This window comes from Halichoerus grypus, chromosome 8 (assembly GCF_964656455.1).
Source record: "Halichoerus grypus chromosome 8, mHalGry1.hap1.1, whole genome shotgun sequence".
NCBI lineage: Eukaryota > Metazoa > Chordata > Mammalia > Carnivora > Phocidae > Halichoerus > Halichoerus grypus.
Window position 1 is genome coordinate 88,200,627 of NC_135719.1, and position 22,052 is coordinate 88,222,678.

At 37.2% G+C, this 22,052-nt stretch overlaps 1 protein-coding gene and 1 pseudogene across 11 annotated transcripts in view; one reads left to right on the forward strand and one right to left on the reverse strand.

Annotated features, from left to right (window-relative positions):
• The window catches only part of HECTD1 (HECT domain E3 ubiquitin protein ligase 1), an 86,776-nt gene that overhangs the window by 38,956 nt on the left and 25,768 nt on the right, over positions 1-22,052 (reverse strand). For all 11 annotated transcript variants that reach the window (XM_036093102.2, XM_078053535.1, XM_036093106.2 and 8 more), the window contains exons 4-15: positions 21,542-21,769; positions 20,379-20,660; positions 20,012-20,282; positions 19,422-19,498; positions 19,238-19,336; positions 16,457-16,571; positions 15,219-15,393; positions 10,713-10,851; positions 10,353-10,523; positions 5,112-5,334; positions 4,331-4,594; positions 4,154-4,230 (exon numbers count right to left, since the gene is read on the reverse strand). In XM_036093102.2, the coding sequence (XP_035948995.2) occupies positions 4,154-4,230; positions 4,331-4,594; positions 5,112-5,334; positions 10,353-10,523; positions 10,713-10,851; positions 15,219-15,393; positions 16,457-16,571; positions 19,238-19,336; positions 19,422-19,498; positions 20,012-20,282; positions 20,379-20,660; positions 21,542-21,769 (2,121 nt within the window). The remainder of the gene's footprint in view (positions 1-4,153; positions 4,231-4,330; positions 4,595-5,111; positions 5,335-10,352; positions 10,524-10,712; positions 10,852-15,218; positions 15,394-16,456; positions 16,572-19,237; positions 19,337-19,421; positions 19,499-20,011; positions 20,283-20,378; positions 20,661-21,541; positions 21,770-22,052) is intronic.
• On the forward strand, positions 770-1,334 carry LOC118536395 (large ribosomal subunit protein eL36 pseudogene; annotated as a pseudogene).

Consider the following 22,052-nt stretch of genomic DNA (forward strand, 5'->3'; position numbering starts at 1 on the left):
AACTTCCAAAAAATGCTACTACTTCTACTCATATATGTCAAAAGGTTCTCATAGCTGAAAAAGTACTCTAGTAGATTTAAGCAATATCAAATAAAAGAACTCAATCTTAATTTTTGGTTACTTAAGCTTTGTATTCATACGCCAAAGAGGAGTTTATCTCATTTAAACCAACTTTAACAACCTGTAAAAAATTAATTTTGCTTTTTTTAAATAAAAGTAACCTAATTATGGTGAACCAATTAGACAATATAAATAAGCAAAAAAAAAAAAAAAAATTAAGTCACCTATAACTCCATCAACCAAAGTTGTTTTGTTTTTTTTTTTTAAAGATTTATTTATTTATTTATTTGACAGAGAGAGAGAGAGAGAGAGAGAGAGAGACAGCGAGAGAGGGAACACAAGCAGCGGGAGTGGGAGAGGGAAAAGCAGGCTTCCCGCCAAGCAGGGAGCCCGATGTGGGGCTCGATCCCAGGACTCTGGGATCATGACCTGAGCCAAAGGCAGACGCTCAACAACTGAGCCACCCAGGCACCCCAAAGTTGAATCTTTTTAACTTTTCTTTTTAACTTACTTAAAGACCAATTGGCTTTATTCAATGATCCATGAATTAGGCAGCTTTCCCATCTAGTACATAGAAAGGAATTCCCCCAGAGTTGAACCTTTTAACAATCTGGGGTGTACTTTAGGTTTTATTCTTTCTTCTATTTTTATTATTCACACAACATATAAATGACACTATATAAGTTTATATATTTCATCATAAGGAAGAATGACTACAGTTGGTTTGGGCACTAGCCACCTCTCATTTATATTAATGTTATTTGAGCCTTTCCGCCGCGGGAGCCATGGAGGGAGAGTCCCGGCCCTGCGCTACCCTACCACCATGGGCCTCAACAAGGAGCACAAGGTGACTAAAAACGTGAGCAAGCTGAGGCACAGCTGCCGCCACGGGCACCGCACCAAGTGCATCAAGCGCACCAAGTTCGTGCAGGCCATGATCTGAGAGGTGTGCAGCTTCACCCCATACCAGCGGCGGACCATGGAGCTGCTTGAGGTCTCCAAGGACAACTGCACCCTCAAGGTCATCAAGAAAAGAGCAGGGACACACTTCCATGCCAAGAGGAAGAGAGAGGAGATGAGCAATGTCCTGGCAGCCATGAGGAAAGAGGCAGCCAAGGACTGAACCCCTCCCCCTCTGTATGTAATAAAGCCTTTTTGGAACTTGAAAAAAAATTAAAATTGAAATTAAAAAGAAACTAATGTGTCCCAGGCTTGGGTCTGATAAAATTCAGTACATACAGTCTTTAAAAATATTTGCTTAAATAATGTAAATTTAGGACTGTGTAATTTCATTTAAATCACAAACTAACCTAGCATAACTCTAATGTAATAGAAAAAAATTCACTCCTGAAATGAATTAATAGTACTTTTTCATTCTATTTTGGTATGCCTTTCAGAATTAAGAGGAAAGTAAGCTCTGTTAGACAACATTTAAGACACTACCCTTTATAAAACAGTATTAATAAGTAAAATGAAAGTTAAAATTCAGGTTAAAATTACTTTTACCTAAAATCAGTCTATTTTGATATGTACTACTTCCATACCCAAAGAACAGCCACATGGCCAATGAGTTACTAGTGACTTTAAGAAACAGAGTCAATAATCATACATTTCTTAAGAACATGAAAATACAGGACTGAGACTAGTTCTCCTTGATTTATTCTACTTCTTACTTTTCTTCTGCATTGTGAAATTTCAGTTCCCTCTGAGTCTAAATTTGGTTGATTAATACAACCTTTCAGGAATTACAAGAAATTCCTGAGAGAGCTCAGTGGTAGGTTTATAAAAAATAACAGCTGATCCTCATTATTTGAGAATTCTGTATTTGTGAGTTCAACTACTCACTGAAATTTATTTGCAATCCCCAAATCAATATTTACAATGCTTTCACAGTCACTTGTGGACATGCACAGTGCAACAAAACCTTGGGAGCTGCCTCATGTGCATGTTCTCAGGTGAGGTCAAACAAGGTGAACTCTACCTTTAAACAAGTGTCATACTTGTGTTAGCTCTCTATGAACAAGTGTCCTCCTTTCCACACTCTATTTTGTGCCACATTTTTAACATCTTTGTGGTTTTGTTGGTGCTTTCACTATTTAAAATGGCCACCAAACATAGTACTGAAGTGCGGGCCAGTGTTTCTAAGCACAAGAAGGCACGATGTGTGTCTTATGGAGAAAATATGTGTGTTAGGTAAGCTTCATTCAGGCAGGAAAGTGCTACTGGCCACAAGTTCAGTGTTAACAAATCAATAATACACATTAAACATGGTGTCTTTAAACAGAAAGACACACAAAATAAATTTTTTTTTTTTTAAGATTTTATTTATTTATTCATTTGAGAGAGCGAGAATGAGAGAGAGAGAGAGCACATGAGAGGGGGGAGGGTCAGAGGGAGAAGCAGACTCCCTGCTGAGCAGGGAGCCAGATGTGGGAGTTGATCCCAGGACTCCAGGATCATGACTCGAGCCGAAGGCAGTCGCTTAACCAACTGAGCCACCCAAGCACCCCGAAAGACATATAAAATAAGGTTATGTATGGATCAGTTACAAAAATGTGACCAAAGGGGCGCCTGGGTGGCTCAGTCATTGAGCCTCTGCCTTTGGCTCAGGTCATGATCCCAGGGTCCTGGGATCGAGCCCCACATCGGGCTCCCTGCTCAGCAGGAAGCCTGCTTCTCCCTCTCCCACTCCCCCTGCTTGTGTTCCCTCTCTCACTGTATCTGTCTGTGTCAAATAAATAAATAAAATCTTAAAAAAAAAAAAAAAATGTGACCAGAGCCTCAAAGGAACCTAACCCTGTATTTCCCCTAAGAGCAATGGTTCAGTATTCACAGAAGCTTTACATAACACAGCTACTATGAATAACAAAAATGGACTGTATTTACTTCAAATTCCTTTTAGCATCTAATGGCTATCTTCAATTGAGATATTTCTTCCTCAAATGCCCTTAACCCTGAATTAGAAAAAACTTCTGACTTCACATTTGTTTTAAAAACAAAAAAGCAATCACAAAATAATACATATAGCTATAAAGATAATACATATTTATCTAAATAAATAAATAAAATATCTCTTTCCAAGGTCTAGCATCTGGAAATATCTTTAGGATGGCCCAACACATTAACAAATAGAAATTAAGACATAAACATGTTATATATAACTGCTCCAAATAAAACCTATTACTACTATTTCTAAGGCCAAAGCCATAAAAAACACAGTAAGCCCCCAATCCCAAACACCTAAAAGCATGCTTCATATACTGTATGAAAAAACTATTCTATATCATTGTAAGTAAAATAAAAATTTCTGCCATCAGAAAATACTGAATCTAATTATGAGATTATTTTCTCTTTTAAAAATGAAAAATAAAAAGCAAGAATCGATATAATAAAGATGGAAATATGCTGGTTTATATTTTTAAGTAATCTCCACATCCAACGTGAGGCTCGAACTTAAAACCCCAAAATCAAGAGTCCCATCCATGCTCTATGTACCGAGCCAGTCAGGGGTCCCTTGGCCTTATTTAAAAAAAAAAAAAAAAAAAGCATTCTTAATCGATAGAATTTAAAAATTATTACTGTGATTTTGAAGGTGGAGTCAGTAAACACTTGCTCCGATATCTTTTTGAAACAGTAATTTCACCTAAGATGACCTTTAAGCATCAAAATATTTGAATCTAGAACCAGGCATTCAAGTCGCTTTATTATAAAGTATTAAGTCAGGATTGTAAAATCAGGATTGTAAAATATAATGATGTATTTTCAATCCCACTGTATCACTAAAAACATTACTACCAATAATAAAGCATGAGTTCAAAGTTTCTGTGACATTAATAAGTAAAAAAATTTAAATTTTATTGTCTTACACATTTTAATTGTTTTAATGTTTGTGTTTAGCATGTGTATAAAATTATAAGTAAATGTGTATGTATTGTGGAACATAAAATAATGAGCACAGAAAAACAAAATATGTTAGATTAGGGTAACTTGTGTTATATGGCTCAATTTTTTAAATGCTTGAATATACCAATGAAACCTTACCATGTCAGTATAAACAGCAAAAAAAAAGAAAAAGCAAATCCCACAAATATACCTTTTGCTTTGTTTTTTCTAATTTAGATTTCAGTTTTCTTCCTCTTTTACCGGTCCAACCAGTCACAAATTCTGAACCTTTAAAAAAAAACAAAGACATTTCACAGAATTTATTTATTGCAATTTAAGATACCCATTTATTCTTATCTACTAAACTTATATATTCTATATAACTTACCCAGAGAAGTTTCTGCAGTAAATGAATGTTTGGTTCCTCTATTAGATTCAAATACAAAACCAGGTAAATCTTCTTTCAGTATTGTTGCTTGCTGACCATCTGAGTTATGAATAGCAATTTCTCCCTCTTTCAAACAAGTTAGTGACCAATTTCCTACAGTGAGTTTAGTGGGTCCTGGTGCTGAGAGTATAGGCTGACTTGAAGTAGAAGGCTTTACCTGGCCTCGAGCTCTTTGTAACTTCTCTAAGAATTCACTTCTGCTTTCTATAAAGACAAAATGATTATTTCAAAACCTCATTCTTTTCAAATATTCCTTTTTTTTAATAAAAAGAAAATTACCTGTTGGAATATCTATTTTATATAAAAAATTAACAGAGTTTTTTCTTTGGCATACTCTCACTGGTTTGATATATTTAGGTTCAGGCATAAAAGCAACCCTACAGGCATAATTTTTTAACGTACAGGGCTTTTGGAAAAGATACAACTTGAGAAGCCTTCACACACATACAATTCATCATTACATGATAAGAGGTAGCTTACCTAAAACATTAGAGAGATTAAAAGTAGGTAACAGTGCTATTCCTTGTCTCATACAATAAAAAGGCATTTCTTAAATGCTTTCATGGTACAACAGTTTTTCTGTTGATATTAAATAAATTGGCCAAATGATCATCAAAAATGTGCTATTTCTATGACAATGCTAGCAAAAATAATTAGCAGAAAAACAAATCATCAAAATTACAGAAACTTGTAAAACATTTTAAAAGAAACAAAATATTACCTGAACTATCCGATCCACCTTCAGGACTACCACTTGAATACATGGTGGCTAGTTTTCCATCCAAGATAAATCTGAACCATCCATTACTGCCATTAGATAATTCCAAGGCTGCTGCATCACTCCATATATATAAGCAGTCCCTTCCCCTAATGACTGACCAGTCTCTCCAATGATATGGTTTACCTTGCTGCAATTCTTTAGCATCCTCCTGTGGTTCATCTTCCTAAATGTGTAAAATTATTGAATGAAACAAGGAAAATAATATCTATTTCAAACACTCACAGGTTTTTAAAAATATGTCCGTGTATCAAATTTAGAATTAAAACATGCTGAACTTATATTCAGTTGCCTGTAGTTTAATATGCATTTTGATTCAACTAATTACCTATAGCTAAGTCTTACAAGTAAGTCCTAAAAATGTTAAGAAACTCACATAAATAGAGGCTGGGTGGCTCAATCGGTTAAGCGTCTGCCTTCGGCTCAGGTCCTGACCCCAGGGTCCTGGGATTGAGCCTGGTTCTCCCTCTCCCCATTCCCGCTCGTGCCCCCTCCTCTCTCTAATAACTAAAATCTTTAAAAAAAAATGTCACATAAGTAATGACCTAAGTTATAACATTTCCAGGAGTAGTAGTAGAGAAGACCAACAGATTCGGTCTACACACAACTATCTAATTATCCCCCAGATTTGTGCTGTCTGTCTCTCTCTCAAATAAATTACAAAACAAAACAATACAATTTGTAAACACTGTTTTCCTAGCCTGACATCCTGAAAAATTTCATTGTGTTGACAACATTTAAATATTGAGAATATTCATCTAAACATATATAAACCTGGTATGTGTGTACATGGATGTGTATATGGTAAAGCACTGTTTTTTTCAAGATTTTATTTATTTATTTGAGAGAGAGAGAGCAGGAGGGGAGGGGCAGAGGGAGAGTGAGAAACAGACTTCCCGCTGGGCAGGGAGCCCAACAAAGGGTTCAATCCCAGGACCCCAAGATGACCTGAGTCCAAGGCAGGTGCTTAACTGACTGAGCCACCCAGATGCCTCTGGGTAAAGTACTTTTAAACTTAATAAAAACTTGTTATACTTAAAAAGTATTTTTACATATTTTTTGAACATAAAAAACTGAAGTAGTTAGCTTAAAACACTAAAATAAGATTGTAAAATATGGATTATAAATTTCTCTAAACATAAGTACTTGTGCTCTAGGCCACGATAGGTTAACAAGTACCAAGACTTGTTTATCCATTGTAAACAATGAAAAGCTAGGCAAAATATGTGAAAAAGTGTTTTCAAACACTGGGCAATATGCAACATAAGACCGTAACCCCCAGAAAAGAGAAACAAAAGAGGTAATCCCCTTAGTCCCAGACACAAATTCCTCGCTAAGGTCTTAAGAGGAAACACAAGAAGAGTCCAGCAGTATGATTTCAGGAAATAGAGATATGTGTTTGAAGAGGCTGAAGCAAACAGAACATATGGAGAATGAGTTCAGGATTAGGGAGCCAAGCCAAAAAGACCTCTAGAAATCTGCAAAGTGGTCATCATGAGTCTCTGAGCACTAGACCACTCATTTCTAGGATGATACTCCATAAGGTTGGGCAAAGAACAAATGGAAAACTATAAGCTGAATTCCCAGATATCACACAAGGTAGTCAGACAGTTGCATTCCAAATGCTGAAAAATTTCAAATTTGATAAAAACTGTAATCCCAGAGATCAAAGAAAATTAAACAATCCTGAGCAGGGATGGACACTCACATGTGCACACATACACAATACACCAAGCACAACAAAGCACAGCAAAGTCAAATTGCTTAAAATCGTAAGAACAGCCAGAGGAAGAAAAGATGTTGTTAGAAAAGATGTACGCTGGGGCGCCTGGGTGGCTCAGTCGTTAAGCGTCTGCCTTCGGCTCAGGTCAGGATCCCAGGGTGCTGGGATTGAGCCCCACATCAGGCTCCCTGCTTAGCAGGGAGCCTGCTTCTCCCTCTCTTTCTGACCCTCCCCCCCATACTCTCTCTCACTCTCTCTCTCAAATAAATAAATAAAATCTTTAAAAAAAAAAAAAAAATTTATGTACCAAAGAACTAAGATGAGAAATAAAGTGAATTTCTCAATGGAGACTAGGTACATCAGGTGACAATGGACCATCTCTCAAAGTGCTGGAAAATGATCAGTCAAAAGTCCTTGTAGGCACTGAAAATATCAAAAATGAAGGCCAAATAAAATATTTTCAGACAAAATCTGAGAGAATTTTCTGGGTTGTCTTTTCATTTTCATTTTAAGCTATGTATGTATGTATAGCACAGCAGAGGGAGGGGCAGGAGGAAAGAGAGAGAGAGCATTTCAAGCAGACTCCATGCTGAGCATGGAGCCCAACATGGGGCTTGACCCCATGACTCTGAGATTATGACCTGAGCCGAGATCAAGAGTCCGCCACTCAACCAATGAGCCACACAAGCGCCCAGTCTTTTCATTTTCTAAACAATGTATCTTTTTTTTAAGATTTATTTTTTTTTTTTTTAAAGATTTTATTTACTTGACAGAGAGAGAAAGACAGCTAGAGAGGAAACACAAGCAGGGGGAGTGGGAGAGGGAGAAGCAGGCTCCTGGCTGAGCAAGGAGCCCGATGTGGGGCTCAATCCCAGGACCCTGGGACATGACCTGAGCCATCACCCAGTGCTCATCATAGCAAGTGCACTTAATCCCCACACCTATTTTACCCATCTTTCCCCCCCCACTTCCCCTCTGGTAATCATCAGTTTGTTCTCTATAGTTAAGTGTCTGTTTCTTGGTTTGTCTCTCTTTTTTCCCTCTTTGCTTGTTTTACTTCTTATATCCCACACATCAGTGAAATCATATTGATTGAACCTATTTCTTGAATAACAGAATTCTAGGGGGATGAACCCAGATATCACCTCTTATTTTGTTTTGTGGTTAAATCCCTCAGCTCTCTCAAGTAATTTAGGAGTATCTCTCTGGGGTGCCTGGGTGGTGTAGTCAGTTAAAGTGTCCAACACTTGGTTTCCACTCAGGTCGTGATCTCAGTCATGAGACTGAGCCCTGTGTTGGGCTCTACACTCAGCAGAGTCTGCTTCAGATTCTCTCTCCCTCTGCCCCTCCCACTTGTGCTCACTTTCTCGCTTTCTCTCTCTCAAATAAATAAATCTTAAAAAAAATTTTTTTTAAATAATCTCTCTCTCCTCCCATCCCCACTCACCCTCTCAGGATTATATAATTAACAACCCATACTCTACCGTTATCTCAAAAATATTACCATTCTGTCACTAATACATAGGAAACATTCACTAATTTAGGACTAAATCAGTGCAGGAACAAGTAGGGATTGATTAGGTATATTTTAAATTTGCAATCTAAGGCAAGAATTATCAATGGATACTGAAACTCATGGGTATATGTTTAATGAGTAAGAGTGTATTACTTATTATTTATTAATTACTTATTAATTACAAAAGCAAAAAGAGTAACTCTATGATAAAGAAACCAGGCAGATGGCAGCTGGGTGGCTCAGTCAGTAAGCATCTGCCTTCGGCTCAGGTCATAATCGCAAGGTCCTGGAACTGAGCCCTACGTCGGGCTCCCTGCTCAGCGAGGAGTTTGCTTCTCCCTCTACCTTCCCCCCTGCTCGTAATCTCTCTCACACTCTAATAAATAAATAAAATATTTAAAAAGAAAAAGAAACCAGGCAGAGATAAATATAACGAAGCGATCCATGTTAACATCATCGGTAAGAAAGCAGACACCCTGGGGCTCTAAAAGAAGGCACATTATGCACTTAGAAAAACATCCCCTCTGTAGTCTTCCTGCTAAAAACATGTAACCTGAATCTAAGCACATAGAAACACAAATGCAAAGTAAGGGTTGCTGCCCAAATTAACTCGTCTGTCCTCTTCACAAATGCCAAGGCTATCAAAGAAAAAGGCTGAGTTCTCAGAAACATAATAACTAAATGGTAACTAAATGTAATACATGCTCCTGGATTGGATTCTGGACGGGGGGGGGGGGGGGGGGGGGGGGGGGGGGCGGAAATGGTATTAAGGACAACAGCAAATTTGAATATGGTCTTTGAATGAGATAGAGTATTATATAAATATTAAATTTTCTGACTTTGGGGTGCCTAGGTGGCTCAGATGGTTAGGTATCTGCCTTCAGCTCAGGTCATGATCCCAGGGTCCTAGGATCGAGTCATGCATCAGGCTCCCTGCTCAGTAGGGAGTCTGCTTCTCCCTCTGCCTGCGCTTCCCCTGCTTGTGCTCTTTCTACAAATAAATAAAACCTTTAAAAGATAATAATAATATTTCATTGGTTTTTTTGTTTTTTTAACTAGGCTCCAGGCCCAGTGTGGAGCCCAGCATGGGGCTTGAACTCACAACCTGAGCTGAGATCGAGTCAGACACTTAAATGACAAAGCCACCCAGGGGCCCCTTGAAGATTTTATTTTTAAGTAATCTCTACAACCAACATGGGGCTAAAACTCACAACCCCAAGATCAAGAGTTGTATGCTCTACCAAATGAGCCAGCCAGGTGCACCTCAAATAAATGTTTCTTAAAAATACACACACGTCAATAATTAGTGAATTTATGAAGAATACTCTGATACTCTATTTGCAATTTTTCTGTAAGCTTTAAATTTTATCAATAAATTTTTAAAAAGTAACGAAATTTTGGGGGTGCCTGCGTGGATCAGTCGATTAAGTGCCCAACTCTTGGTTTCGGCTCGGGTCACAACCTCAGAGTTGTAGGATCGAGCCCGGCACCGGGCTCCGCGCTCAGCACAGAGTTGGCTTGAGATTCTCTCTCTCCCTCTCCCTTTGCCCCTCCCCCTGCTCACATTCTTTCTCTAAAATAAATAAATAAAATCTTAAAATAAGTAACCAAATTTTTAAAAATTATAGTGCTACCTCATACTGCCATTATTTTATCAAAAGCCATCATTAAGTTATAACTAGATTTCCTCAAAAGAAACTCTATTCCTTTTTTTTTTTTTTAAAGATTTTATTTGAGAGAGAGAGACACAGCAAGAGAGGGAACACATGCAGGGAGACTGGGAGAGGGAGAAGCAGGCTTCCCACTGAGCAGGGAGCCCAATGTGGGGCTCAATCCCAGGACCCTGGGATCATGATCTGAGCCGAAGGCAGATGCTTAACGACTGAGCCACCCAGGCGCCCCAAGAAACTCTATTCCTGATAACACTGCAATCAACATCACTCACCTTTTCTGGTTTTGATTCCTCTTCATTCTCATCATCAGAGGAAGGTCCTGCCAAAGTTGACACTTTGCTAATTACACCAAGTCTGGCTAGCTGATCCAAAAAAATATCACCACCTTTATCTACCAAATCTCTTATGATCTGCAAAGCCAGCAAGTGGCCATCATCATCATCCTGGGGGAAAACAAAAAGGAATTTAAGGGAAAATGATAAAAATAAGTTCAGTTGCCTGAAGTAGACAAATGCAATAATTTCACAGACAAAACGCTTCACTGAAATTAGGACAAAAATTAAATTATTTTACTAACCATTGTCTAAAGGGAATTAAAGCTACAGGAGTTTCAAAAAAGATAAAAATCTGACCTCTTGATCAAGGACGGTTGCAGTGATTTCCACTAGTACTGTAGGCAAATTGTGACCAACATCAGAATCACAAACTTCTTTTAAGAGTGCTTCAGAGCAAAAATGAATCATTTTTCGAATCAGAGCAAGACTTGCCTTCCTTAAAAAATAAAATTAAATTAAATAAATAAATAAATAAATTAATTAAAGAATTTTAGGAAGCCAGGAAAAGAACCTAAAATAAAACAAAATGCAATTACACATTAGAGAAAAAAAAATATGCGCAATGGTTAAGTTTTACACACTCTGCTAAAAAGTAAACTGAATATAAGTATACAAAAAGAAATACATATGCCCATGTTCTCATATAAATGAAAAGACATCCTAGTAATCCCATGTCCCTAAATATTGCCACTGTTAACAATTTGTTATGCCTCCTTTTCCTTCTATACTCATCCACTGCTTTGCTTAGAACATAGATACTCAATAAAGTCATACAAACTAACCTCAGTTTTATAACAAGGAACCTGTTCTTTTAAAATAAACACATATCCACATACATTTAAATTATAATAGACTAAAAGGAGACTGGTCTATTACATAAAAGATAGCAGTTCATTTAACACATATTTTCTGAGCATATAACAATATCCTAGGCACCGAGGATATCATTAACTTTGCAGTAACTTCCACAAGGATGGAGAAGCAAAATTGCTACTAAAGTCCAAGAAAGGCATGCGACACATGAATTTCTACAGCATGTGGTCCCTACTTGATGTAGATCACAACTCTCTTTAGTTGAAATTCATAACAGTATACATTCTTCAAGTGAAAAAAGCATTTGATTATAAATTCAAGATGTTATAGAAAACGGTAGGCCAAAGAGTAGGGAGCACGATGCGGGAGTCAATCCCAGGACCCTGGGATCATGACCTGAGCCAATACCTCTAAAATATTAGGCATAACTGTTGTAACACTTAATACATATCTAATTTTTATTCTCAAACCTAAAGAGAATTTAATGTAATTATCTTCACTTTAGAGATAAACTAAAAGAAGTTAAGTACCTTTCTCATGGCCACATATTTAGGAAGTGGCCACTTTGCGTTGACTCCAGAGTCTGAGCTCTTAGCAAAGGCTTATGCTTTCTTACTTGCCACAATTAAATGTAGCTAATTATTACCTAGAGAATTCAGCACTGAATGTACTAAAACTAAAATTCTATTTAGACAATCCTGAAACATACATACATACATAAATTCATTCATTCATTTTACAAGTACAATATGGTTATTGTAGAAACTTTAGGAGACACAAATTAACAAAAGGAAGAGAAAAAAATTACCTGTAATTCCAAAATTCCAATCCCCAATCCTGAAACATTTAATAGAGTGATAGAAAATAACCATCGAGGGAACTCGGGTGGCTCAGACAGTTAAGTGTCTGAATCTTGATTTCAGCTCAGGTCATGAGCTCAGGGTCAAGGGATGGAACCTCGCATCACGCTCTGCACTCAGCAGGGAGTCTGCCTGAGATTCTCGCTCTCTTTCTTTCTCCCTCTGCCCCTCCCCCTGCTTGCTCGTGCATGCTCTCAAATAAATAAATCTTAAAAAAAAAAAAAAGGAAAGAGAAGACCCTTCTAATAAGGGACCTCTGTTATATGGTGGCATACTTTATAATTTTCTGATGACCTTATCATGAAGAAGTTCTACTCCAAATATATCGGGATTCTTTTATTGGCATGACAGCTAGTCCTCTAAAATTTTCAGCCAAATTATCCTGTTCAAAATCGAACTTGCCTACTCCTCAAGAGGATTCTAAGTTCTGTTTAAAAAAAAAAAAAAAAAGTGGGCCCACTCACACCTACACCTCTGTAGCTATTTGGAGAAGAGTAAAAACCAAGTACTTTAATGTTCACAGTGAATTATTTTACTGACATTTTTCTCCTACTTAAAGCAGACTGCCTGCACTTTAATATCAACTCCTAGGCACTTGAATCCTACAAATCTACATGTTCTAAAGACCTCCTTAACTTAAAATGTCCAAAATCAAATTCTCAATCACTCAGTCAAAAATTCAGTACTCATTCTTCACCCATTCCTCTCCCTCATCTCTCACAACTGGTCATCAATCCCTACACAACCCATCTCTCAACCTTTTCAATTTGTTCCCACCAATCCAGTCCCCCAGCAACTGTTTGAAGTTCATATTGCAATTAACCCTTAAGTAGTCTGTTTTCATTCTTGCTCTCCTCCAGTACTTTTCTCCACTGGGCTGTCAATGGAATCTTCATAAATCACAAAATCAGCTGTGACAAATATCCTCACAGGTATTTAATGACCCTGCTTCAACTGTGGAGTATGGCTCATTAGCATGGGCCACCAAGGCCTTCATAAGTCATAAAGGCTCCTGTCTACCTTTTTAACATTATTCACTGAGCTATCCAAACATATCCTATTAATCCAAACACACTCCATTAATATTAAAATACTTACAACTGCTAACAAAACACACTCACTTAGTCATGCTCTAAATATCTACTGAGGACCTACTAAGTATCAAGCCCTGTTCTATACCTCTTTGTCTCTGCAGGAATATAGCCGTACACAGGCCAGCTCTCAAAGAGTTCACTTTGGAGGGGAGACAGACAATAAAACAAACAAAAGTCAAAGAAGAACAAGATTTCAGACACTGAAAGCTCTGTAAAGACAGTAAAACGTCACAATTTATGTGAAAGGTATCCTAGGGGTAAATTTAAATTAGATGGACAAAAACATCAGTGGATGGAACATTTAAACTGAAACCTAAATGATATGAAACAACAAACCATCCAAAAGAACGAAGGATAAGAAAAGTTTCCAGTAAAGAAAGGGAAGTACAAAAGCCCTAAGGTAAGGATGTACCTGGGGTGTTCCAAAAATAGAAAAAAGGCTAGCTTATTGTACGTGTAATGGGCTAGGGGTTAGATAGTACTAAATGAGGTCAGAGAGCTGGGTGGGGCTTATGTAAGACCTTGCAAGCCTGAGAGTTAGGGAGTTAGGTTTTAAGGGCACCTGGGTGGCTCAGTCGGTTAAGCCTCCGACTCTTGATTTCGACTCAAGTCACGATCTCAGGGTCATGAGATCGAGCCCTGTGTCAGGGCTCTGTGCTCAGTGGGGAGTCTGCGTGAGATTCTCTCCCTCTACCCCCACCCCCAGTGCCCACACGCTCTCATTTTCTTTAAAAAAAAAAAAAAAAAAGGAATTAGGTTTGAGTTCAAGCCAGATAGAAGCCACTGGAGAGTTTAAATCAGAAAAAGTGATATAGTTATGATTTTTTTTTTTTTAAGATTTTATTTATTTATTTGACAGAGAGAGACAAACCAAGAGAAGAAACGCAAGCAAGGGGAGTGGGAGAGGAGAAGCAGGCTTCCCGCTGAGCAAGGAGCCCGATGTGGGGCTCGATCCCAGGACCCTGGGATCATGACCTGAGCCGAAGGCAGACGCATAACGACTGAGCCACCCAGGCGTCCCATAATTATGATTTTTAAAATAAATTAGACTAATATGTAGGAACAGATTATAAAGGAACAAGAGAGAAAAGAAAGACTAATTAAGAGGCAACTGCAGTAGCCAAACTACAGACTACAGACCAGACTATTAGCAACAGATGAAGAGCAATGACACTACAGAAGGAGAGCCACCAGGATTTGTACCAGGATGGACTGACTCATACCTCCATGCCTTTGCACACAAAGTTGCCCAGTGATCCTTCTAATCTGTCTGCCTACAAAATCCCCAAGTATCCTTTAAACCCAAATTTAAATCTCACTTCCGGGGGCACCTGGGTGGCTCAGTCGTTAAGCATCTGCCTTCGGCTCAGATCATGATCCCAGGGTTCTGGGATCGAGTCCCACATCGGGCTCCCTACTCAGCAGGAACGCTGCTTCTCCCTCTCCCACTCCCCCTGCTTGTGTTCCCTCTCTTGCTGTGTCTCTGTCTGTCAAATAAATAAATAAAATCTTTAAAAAAAAAATAAAAAAATAAATCTCACTTCTGCATAAAATTTTCTCCAATTGTGCAGCCCAATTAATTGTTAAATCATGTATATTCCCAGAGAACTCTGACGGTATGTCTAATCTATCACTTACTACTCACTTTTATTACTCATATCTTCCTCACTAGCCTGCAAGGAACGGAACAGGAAGCAAAAACCAAGTCCCATTTCTTTAGTTAACTCTCCAATGACATCTCGCATTGCCTCTACCAAAAAAGCCTCCATAAAGCTCAATAAATGTTTGCTGTACTTACCAGAATTTCTCTAAAGCTGATACTCAGCAAGCTACAAAACTAGTCTTCTTGATTTTCAAAACTCAAGTCAGATCATCATAAGAAAATATTTAACTCTCCAATCAAATTTCCAATCTAAATTTTATTCTTACCATACCTTTTCAGTATTAAGATAAACTTCAATCCTTCTGGAAAAGGGAGATAAATAGAACTATATGACTGGCATAATTTAGTAAACACAGATACTATGAATAACTACCTTATTGAAGGCAACATAGTTTGCTGAAATGTCTGTGCAAACACTGGCAATAACCTTTTCAAGTATATGGGTGCCATTTCTGGATCTCCTTTTGGCTCATTACATTCTTCTTCATCTTTGTTTGTATCTTTCTTTTTCTTATCATCTCCTTTATTAACTGGACACATCCAATCACCTGCAGACAAATATTTTTCAATAAAATAAATTCTTGGAAAATTTTTCTTTCAATAAAAAAAAAACATTAAGAGGTACCGAATTTCAAACTATAATTATCCCTGGGGCACCTGGTTGGCTCAGTCAGTTGAGCATCCAACTCTTGATTTTGGCTGGGGTTGTGATCTGAGGGTCGTGGGACTGAGCCCTGCATCAGGCCCCACATTCAGCAGGGAGTTTGCTTGAGATTCTCTCTCTCCCTCTCCCTCTGCCCCTCCCCACACTTGAATGTGCTCTCTCTCTCAAATAAATATTTAAGGGAAAAAAAAAGTATCCCTAATTAACAATAATTAAACTGAAATTAAAAGATACTGTATCTATCAAAGACATTTGTAAGAATAATACTATTCCAATTTTTTTTAGTACATGTGCTGCTGAAACAAGCACAAGAATACTAAAGAACGTCAGTCCCACCAGTGAGCTGAATCACAGCTTAGGGAAATAATTTTGGATATTCCACTTGATTCTAGAAATTATTTCACAAAGGTTCCACATTCATTTACTCTGTCAGAACTTAAAAATTTGGTCAAAGTACTTCATCTACACAATACCCAACTATTCTTTATGACATTCCCATGCCCCTTAAACTTTTGGTTTTTGGGACACCTGGGTGGCTCAGTCGGTTAAGCGTCTGCCTTCGGCTCAGGTCATGATCCCAGGGTCCTGGGATCAAGCCCCGTGTGGGGATCCTTGCTCAGGGGGGAGCCTGCTTCTCCCCCTGCCTGCCGCTCCCCCTGCTTGTGTGCGCTTGTGCTCTCTCTCTCTGACAAATAAATACATAAAATCTTTAAAAAAAAAAAAAAAAACTTTTGGTTTGTTATTCTGGAATCATGCACCCAGTCTCAAAGAACACTGAACGGTATACTGTTAAAGGTTTATCACATGTTAAGGTATGTGCATATAATTACTTGACTTCATAGGAATAGTTCATTTATATAATGTTAATATATACACAAGAAGCTGTATCTGTAAAAGTGAAGCTGAAAAATAACAGCAGATGTAAAAGGAAAGATTGTCCCACTCACCTGGAGACTGAAGAATAGCTACTACTTCACTATGGCCCCTTTCCCGAGCTTTATCTAACGGAGTTTTCCCATCTTCATCTCTCAGATCTGGGTTTGCACCATGCCGTAACAGAGTCTAGAAAAGAAAAGCATTTCATGTGAATATAAGAATTAACACTTTATTTCTTCAATATCCAACTCTGCAATCCAAATTGCACCCACAGATTTCAGACTCACAATTACTTAAGCAGGCACCAATTCAAATCACTATTTTGCACATATCACCTCAAAAATGGTCTATCTAGATCTTGAAAAAATTATAGATTAATTTCACTTGGTTATTTATTTATTTATTTATTTTTAAAGATTTTATTTATTTATTTGACAGAGAGAGACACAGCGAGAGAGGGAACACAAGCAGGGGGAGTGGGAGAAGGAGAAGCAGGTCTCCCACCGAGCAGGGAGCCCGACGTGGGGCTCGATCCCAGGACCCTGGTTTCATGACCTGAGCCGAAGGCAGACACTTAACAACTGAGCCACCCAGGCGCCCCACACTTGGTTATTTATTAACAACTCAAATTAAGTACGTTCACATGTGGAACCTACTTTTCCTTCAAACTCCTCCTCCCAATTTCTTTAACAGAGAGGTAACAGAGTATATTTGTGACATGGTAATCATCTTCCTCATTTCCTATATACTGCCAATTACCAAGGTAAATCAATTCTAGAATGAACTACAAAATTTACGTCTTAAATACTAATTCACATTGTTCACCAATTTTTAATGGACACTGGACTCTCTCCCCAACAGACTGTAAGGTCTTTTGAACAGAGAACACATCTCATGTTTTTCTTATCAGCCTCAGAGTGGCAGTTTTTCTAACTTTGTTATGATGTAATAGATATATCTGACAAGTAAGTGAATACATACACACATCTGGAAAGTACACAGTACTGGCTAAAAAATCCAAATGCTGAATCATAATAATTCAGTATTTTATCAAATGTAGGATGCCACAGATTATTAGATATATCACTAACTATCACTAAGAAAGAAAAAAAAAAGCCAGTTAAATTTTGTAACATGCTTTCTTATTGCTTGGAATTTTTTTTTTTAAACTTACTGAAAGAAATTTTTTAAACTTAAGATTTTTTTTCCACACATTACGTGAACAAACATAAGTAAGAAAATATAAATGAACTATAAGGTATTCCGGAACTTCACATTCTGAGCACAATTCTTCATAATTAACTATTTTTTTATTCAAAATCAGCAATATTTATATTTCTACAAACAATGCTATTACCTGTGCCATAAAGACATTAATGATGCAGCATTTCTGAGTGCTTCTCTATCAGACAGAATTTTTTATTCCTGTTGCACGAATAGGTAATGATAACTATGCTGCACTTTCTATCGGGTCAACAGCAATTATACAACATTTTCCTATTTAAGAGATGTTAAAATGTGCATGGAGGGGTGAGGGGGAAAGTGGAGGTGTATCTTAGAATCAATTAAAAACAGAAATATCTATGAAGATTAAATGGTAAGACATGTTAAATACCTAAAGACACTGGCTAGCACAGAGTTTCTGTGCTCAGTGAGTCGTACCTACTGTATCATTATTAGTAATAGCAGCTATCGCTCACTATACACTGACATATAATCAAATCAGGTTAGGGTGAGATACAATTCATTTGGCTTCTTCTCTCCCACCCAACCACTCATAACTGCAAAACAGTACAGATCAAAAGAAAATGGGTCAATAAAACTTTTTTTGTCATCCTTAGAAGCATCTTTCTCTTTAAAAACTAACCAATTAAAATTGACGGAATTTGACCTTGAAGAGAACACCTTTCCCAAGTTAGAAAGCTAAGTTGTTTCCCCAAATTTTTGTATAGTGTAAAGACGACAATAACAGAAGCTACCATGTGAGCATCTACGATGTGTTGACTACTATACTATGTGTTTTTTATGTATTTTTTTCTAATTATAACAATAATCATGCTATGAATGTATACACATTTAATTGAAAAAACTGCAAGTCAAACTGAAGAAACTTGCCCAAGGCCACACAACCATCTTGCTAATAAGCTGAAGCCTGAATCCAAGTGTGCCTGACTTAGCAGCAGACTAACACTGCACTGTGCCAAATTACTTCACATTATGAAGACTCTAGAGACCTAGATCATCCACACATTTGGTTCAACCCTTATCATTTGACTTCTCTGGACCTCCTCAATTTCTAACTATAAAAAGAACTTTCCAATGTCCTTTGCTAATCTGAGAATCAAAGATATTATGATTCTTCAGCAAATAAATTATTTGCTTTAATGATAAATAAAAACAACACAAATATGTACAAAATTATTGGGTGCCAAGAGTAAGAAATTGGAAAAATTAAAAGTGTTTAGCAACAGGTAATTGGTTGAATAAATGTGCAGTATATCCACACAGGGCAAGAATACTGATGTAAAAAAGTTATACAAATACTAATAGGAAGAGGTCTTCAATATATACTATTAAAGGAAAAAAGTAAAGTATAAATCAGTGTATGCAATATGTTACATTTTGTATTAGAAAATGAGGGAATAAGCATATATCTTTTTGCTTGCATCTATGTTAAGAAACACTAAAAAGATAAACAAAACACGCTTACCTATAGTGAACAATGCGGAATGGAGTGAATGGAGATGGCATGGAAGCATGAGTTATCAGAATAAAAGCTTTTATATCATTCTAATTTTGGAACCATGTAAATGTTAAATATTAAATTAATAATTTAAAAACCTGGATTTTACCTTTGCTACTTGAGGTCTTCCAAAACATGCAGCATAATGTAATGATGATGACCTCTGACCCCTATTAACATCAGCACCTCTTTCACAAAGAAATTCTACCTGTAAAATTATGAAGAATCATAAAGTTGCCTTATGAATAGTTCTATCTTTGATTTAAAACACTAGTTTTTATTTATTAGCTTACCATTTCCTGAGTTCCAAAAGCAGAGGCCCAGTTTAATAGAGTCTGACCCACATCATCCATAAAATTTACTTCAAAGGCTGGAAATTTGAAGGAGAAAAATAAATTTTTAAAACTCCAACAAAATAATACTGAACTTTTCTACAGTGGAAACCATTAAAAGATTGTTACTAATAATCACTACATACAGAGTCAATTTTAAACATTTAGGTCAACTCTACAGTAGTAAATAATCCACCAACAAATTCTGCTAAGAAAAGGTATTCTAAAATTTTTAAACCACTGAGGATTCACAAGGCATTAAGCCTTAAAAATAAACATAAAATAAGGAAGAAGAAAAAAAAACTAAATATATAACACAATTTAACAGGGTACTAGTATCCTTAAATAAATAATTTCATTTACTAATTTAGTAGGCATTTACTCAGGTCTTACCATGCACCAGGCTGATAATTAGAGAGGAGAGGATACAGAAGAGGCTGGCCATTCTATTGGCACAAATGCTAAAAATACTGTCTAAAATCTAGAAACTAGAAATTGCCCATATAATTCCTATCTCAGTTTTTTTTATATTTTAAAAAATATTTTCCGACCTCCTGTGTCAATTGCATCTATAAGCGCATCGGTATCTTTACTTCGAATACAGTCTATAAGCTGCCGATGTGAGCGCTCCCCAGAGCTATCCAATCTCCTAAGTCCTGGGATTCTGCCTGTAGATCCAGCACTAGACTTTGGCAAAGCTTTCCGTCCTTCAAATAATAGCACCAAGAGAAGGTCGACCAAACGCATGGTATCAAGCACACATCTTTCATCACCCTGCAATGCACTTTCAATTGAATCTGGAAGTTCCGACCTCAGGAGATCCTAGAAAGGGAAAGGGAGAAACGTTTAATATATTTGCATTACACAAAAATACTTTTACCGAAAGATTAAAAATCAAAGATTCAAAAACACTCTTACGTGTGTGACTACTGGAGAGCCTCTGCAAAGTGTTGAGAGCAGGCTTACAATTGTTGACACCTGGTTACTCAATTTGGAATCTGCAGCTGTGGAGGGCGCTCCTGTAGTGCTGCGGCCTGGTTTACAAGCGGATGACGGCCCGGAAACTGTACCACCAGCAGCAGCCATGCGAGATAACAGCTCCTCGGTTAATCCATGCTTGGCTAACGGAGCTGGGTCAACACCACGACGGGTAAATCGGTCAGCGAGTGATGCAAAACACCGAAGAGCTCCATCGGAAACCTAGTGATATCAAGAAAAAGCATATGGATAATAAAATTCACCTAAAAATGACTGGTACTGCTAATTTCATTCCTAAGATCATAAGGCAGCTGTAGCAAAGATATAAGGCATATCATCTGTCTAGATTTTAACCCTGGCTCCACATTCTGCTAAAGTATGAACCAAAGATATTGCTTAACTGCTCAAGGCCTCAGTTCCATTAGTTATAAAATGGGGATAATAGTACCTATAATTCACTGTCCATGCTTAAATAAGATGATATATGTAAAGAAACGAGATGGACAGTAAAAGCTCAGTAAGTGTTAACTATTATTATGAACAACTCTGCCAAAATAATCTGTGAATATCAACCAAAAATAATTAACAGAATAGTAAAACGCATTTAAAAGTCAAGTTTTATTTTCTAAAGTATGCTAATTGAAAAAACTTTACACGTAAGATATTTTAAATACTGTTATTTTACTTCAATGAGAACTATCTTTCTAAGTCAACAAAATTGTGCTGAATCAACAAACTACACTAAGTATAATGCAGCTTTAAAAATTATGTATTTCTGGGGCGCCTGGGTGGCTCAGTCGTTAAGCGTCTGCCTTTGGCTCAGGTCATGGTCCCAGGGTCCTGGGATTGAGCCCCGCATCGGGCTCCCTGCTCAGCAGGAAGCCTGCTTCTCCCTCTCCTGCTCCCCCTGCTTGTGTTCCCTCCTTCGCTCTCTGTCAAATAAATAAAAACTAAAAAAATCTTAAAAAAAAGAGAAAAAGAGAAAATGGAATTACCTCTAGTTCATCAACTGAAAAGTTCAAATAACAGTGTATCAAAGTTATAAATAAGGACACTATAAAGTCACTTTTTGAATACAAAGTATAAAACAGTGATTTATTTACCTGATGATCTTCATGTTTTAATAAACTAGAAAGAGATTCCACACAAATTTCTAAAGAAGAATCTTGAGGTTCCATTTTGCCACAGAGTCTTGATACCACAGCCATGGCAGAGTGCAAGGTATCTTTATGAACCAAGTGTCCACTGTCACGAATGAAGGTAAGCACACAATTCAAACCACCAGCCTCAAAGACTGCTCCTGACTCACGAGTACATATCAGTTCTAACACCTACAACAGTAAATCAAAATTAACAAAAGAATACAGTAAGGCCAATTTTAATTTTCTAGCATCACAGAAAACACAATGTGCCCTCCAAATTTATTAGTAGCCACATTTTAAAAAGCACAACAAATTAATTTGATTATATTTAATTTAGCCCAGTATATGTAAGGCATCATCATTTCAACGTTACCAAAGTTAAAACTTGATGTATTTTACATTCTTTAATGTATTTTTTTAAAGGTTTTTTTTTTTAATAATTTATTTTTTTTTTAGGGACGCCTGGGTAGCT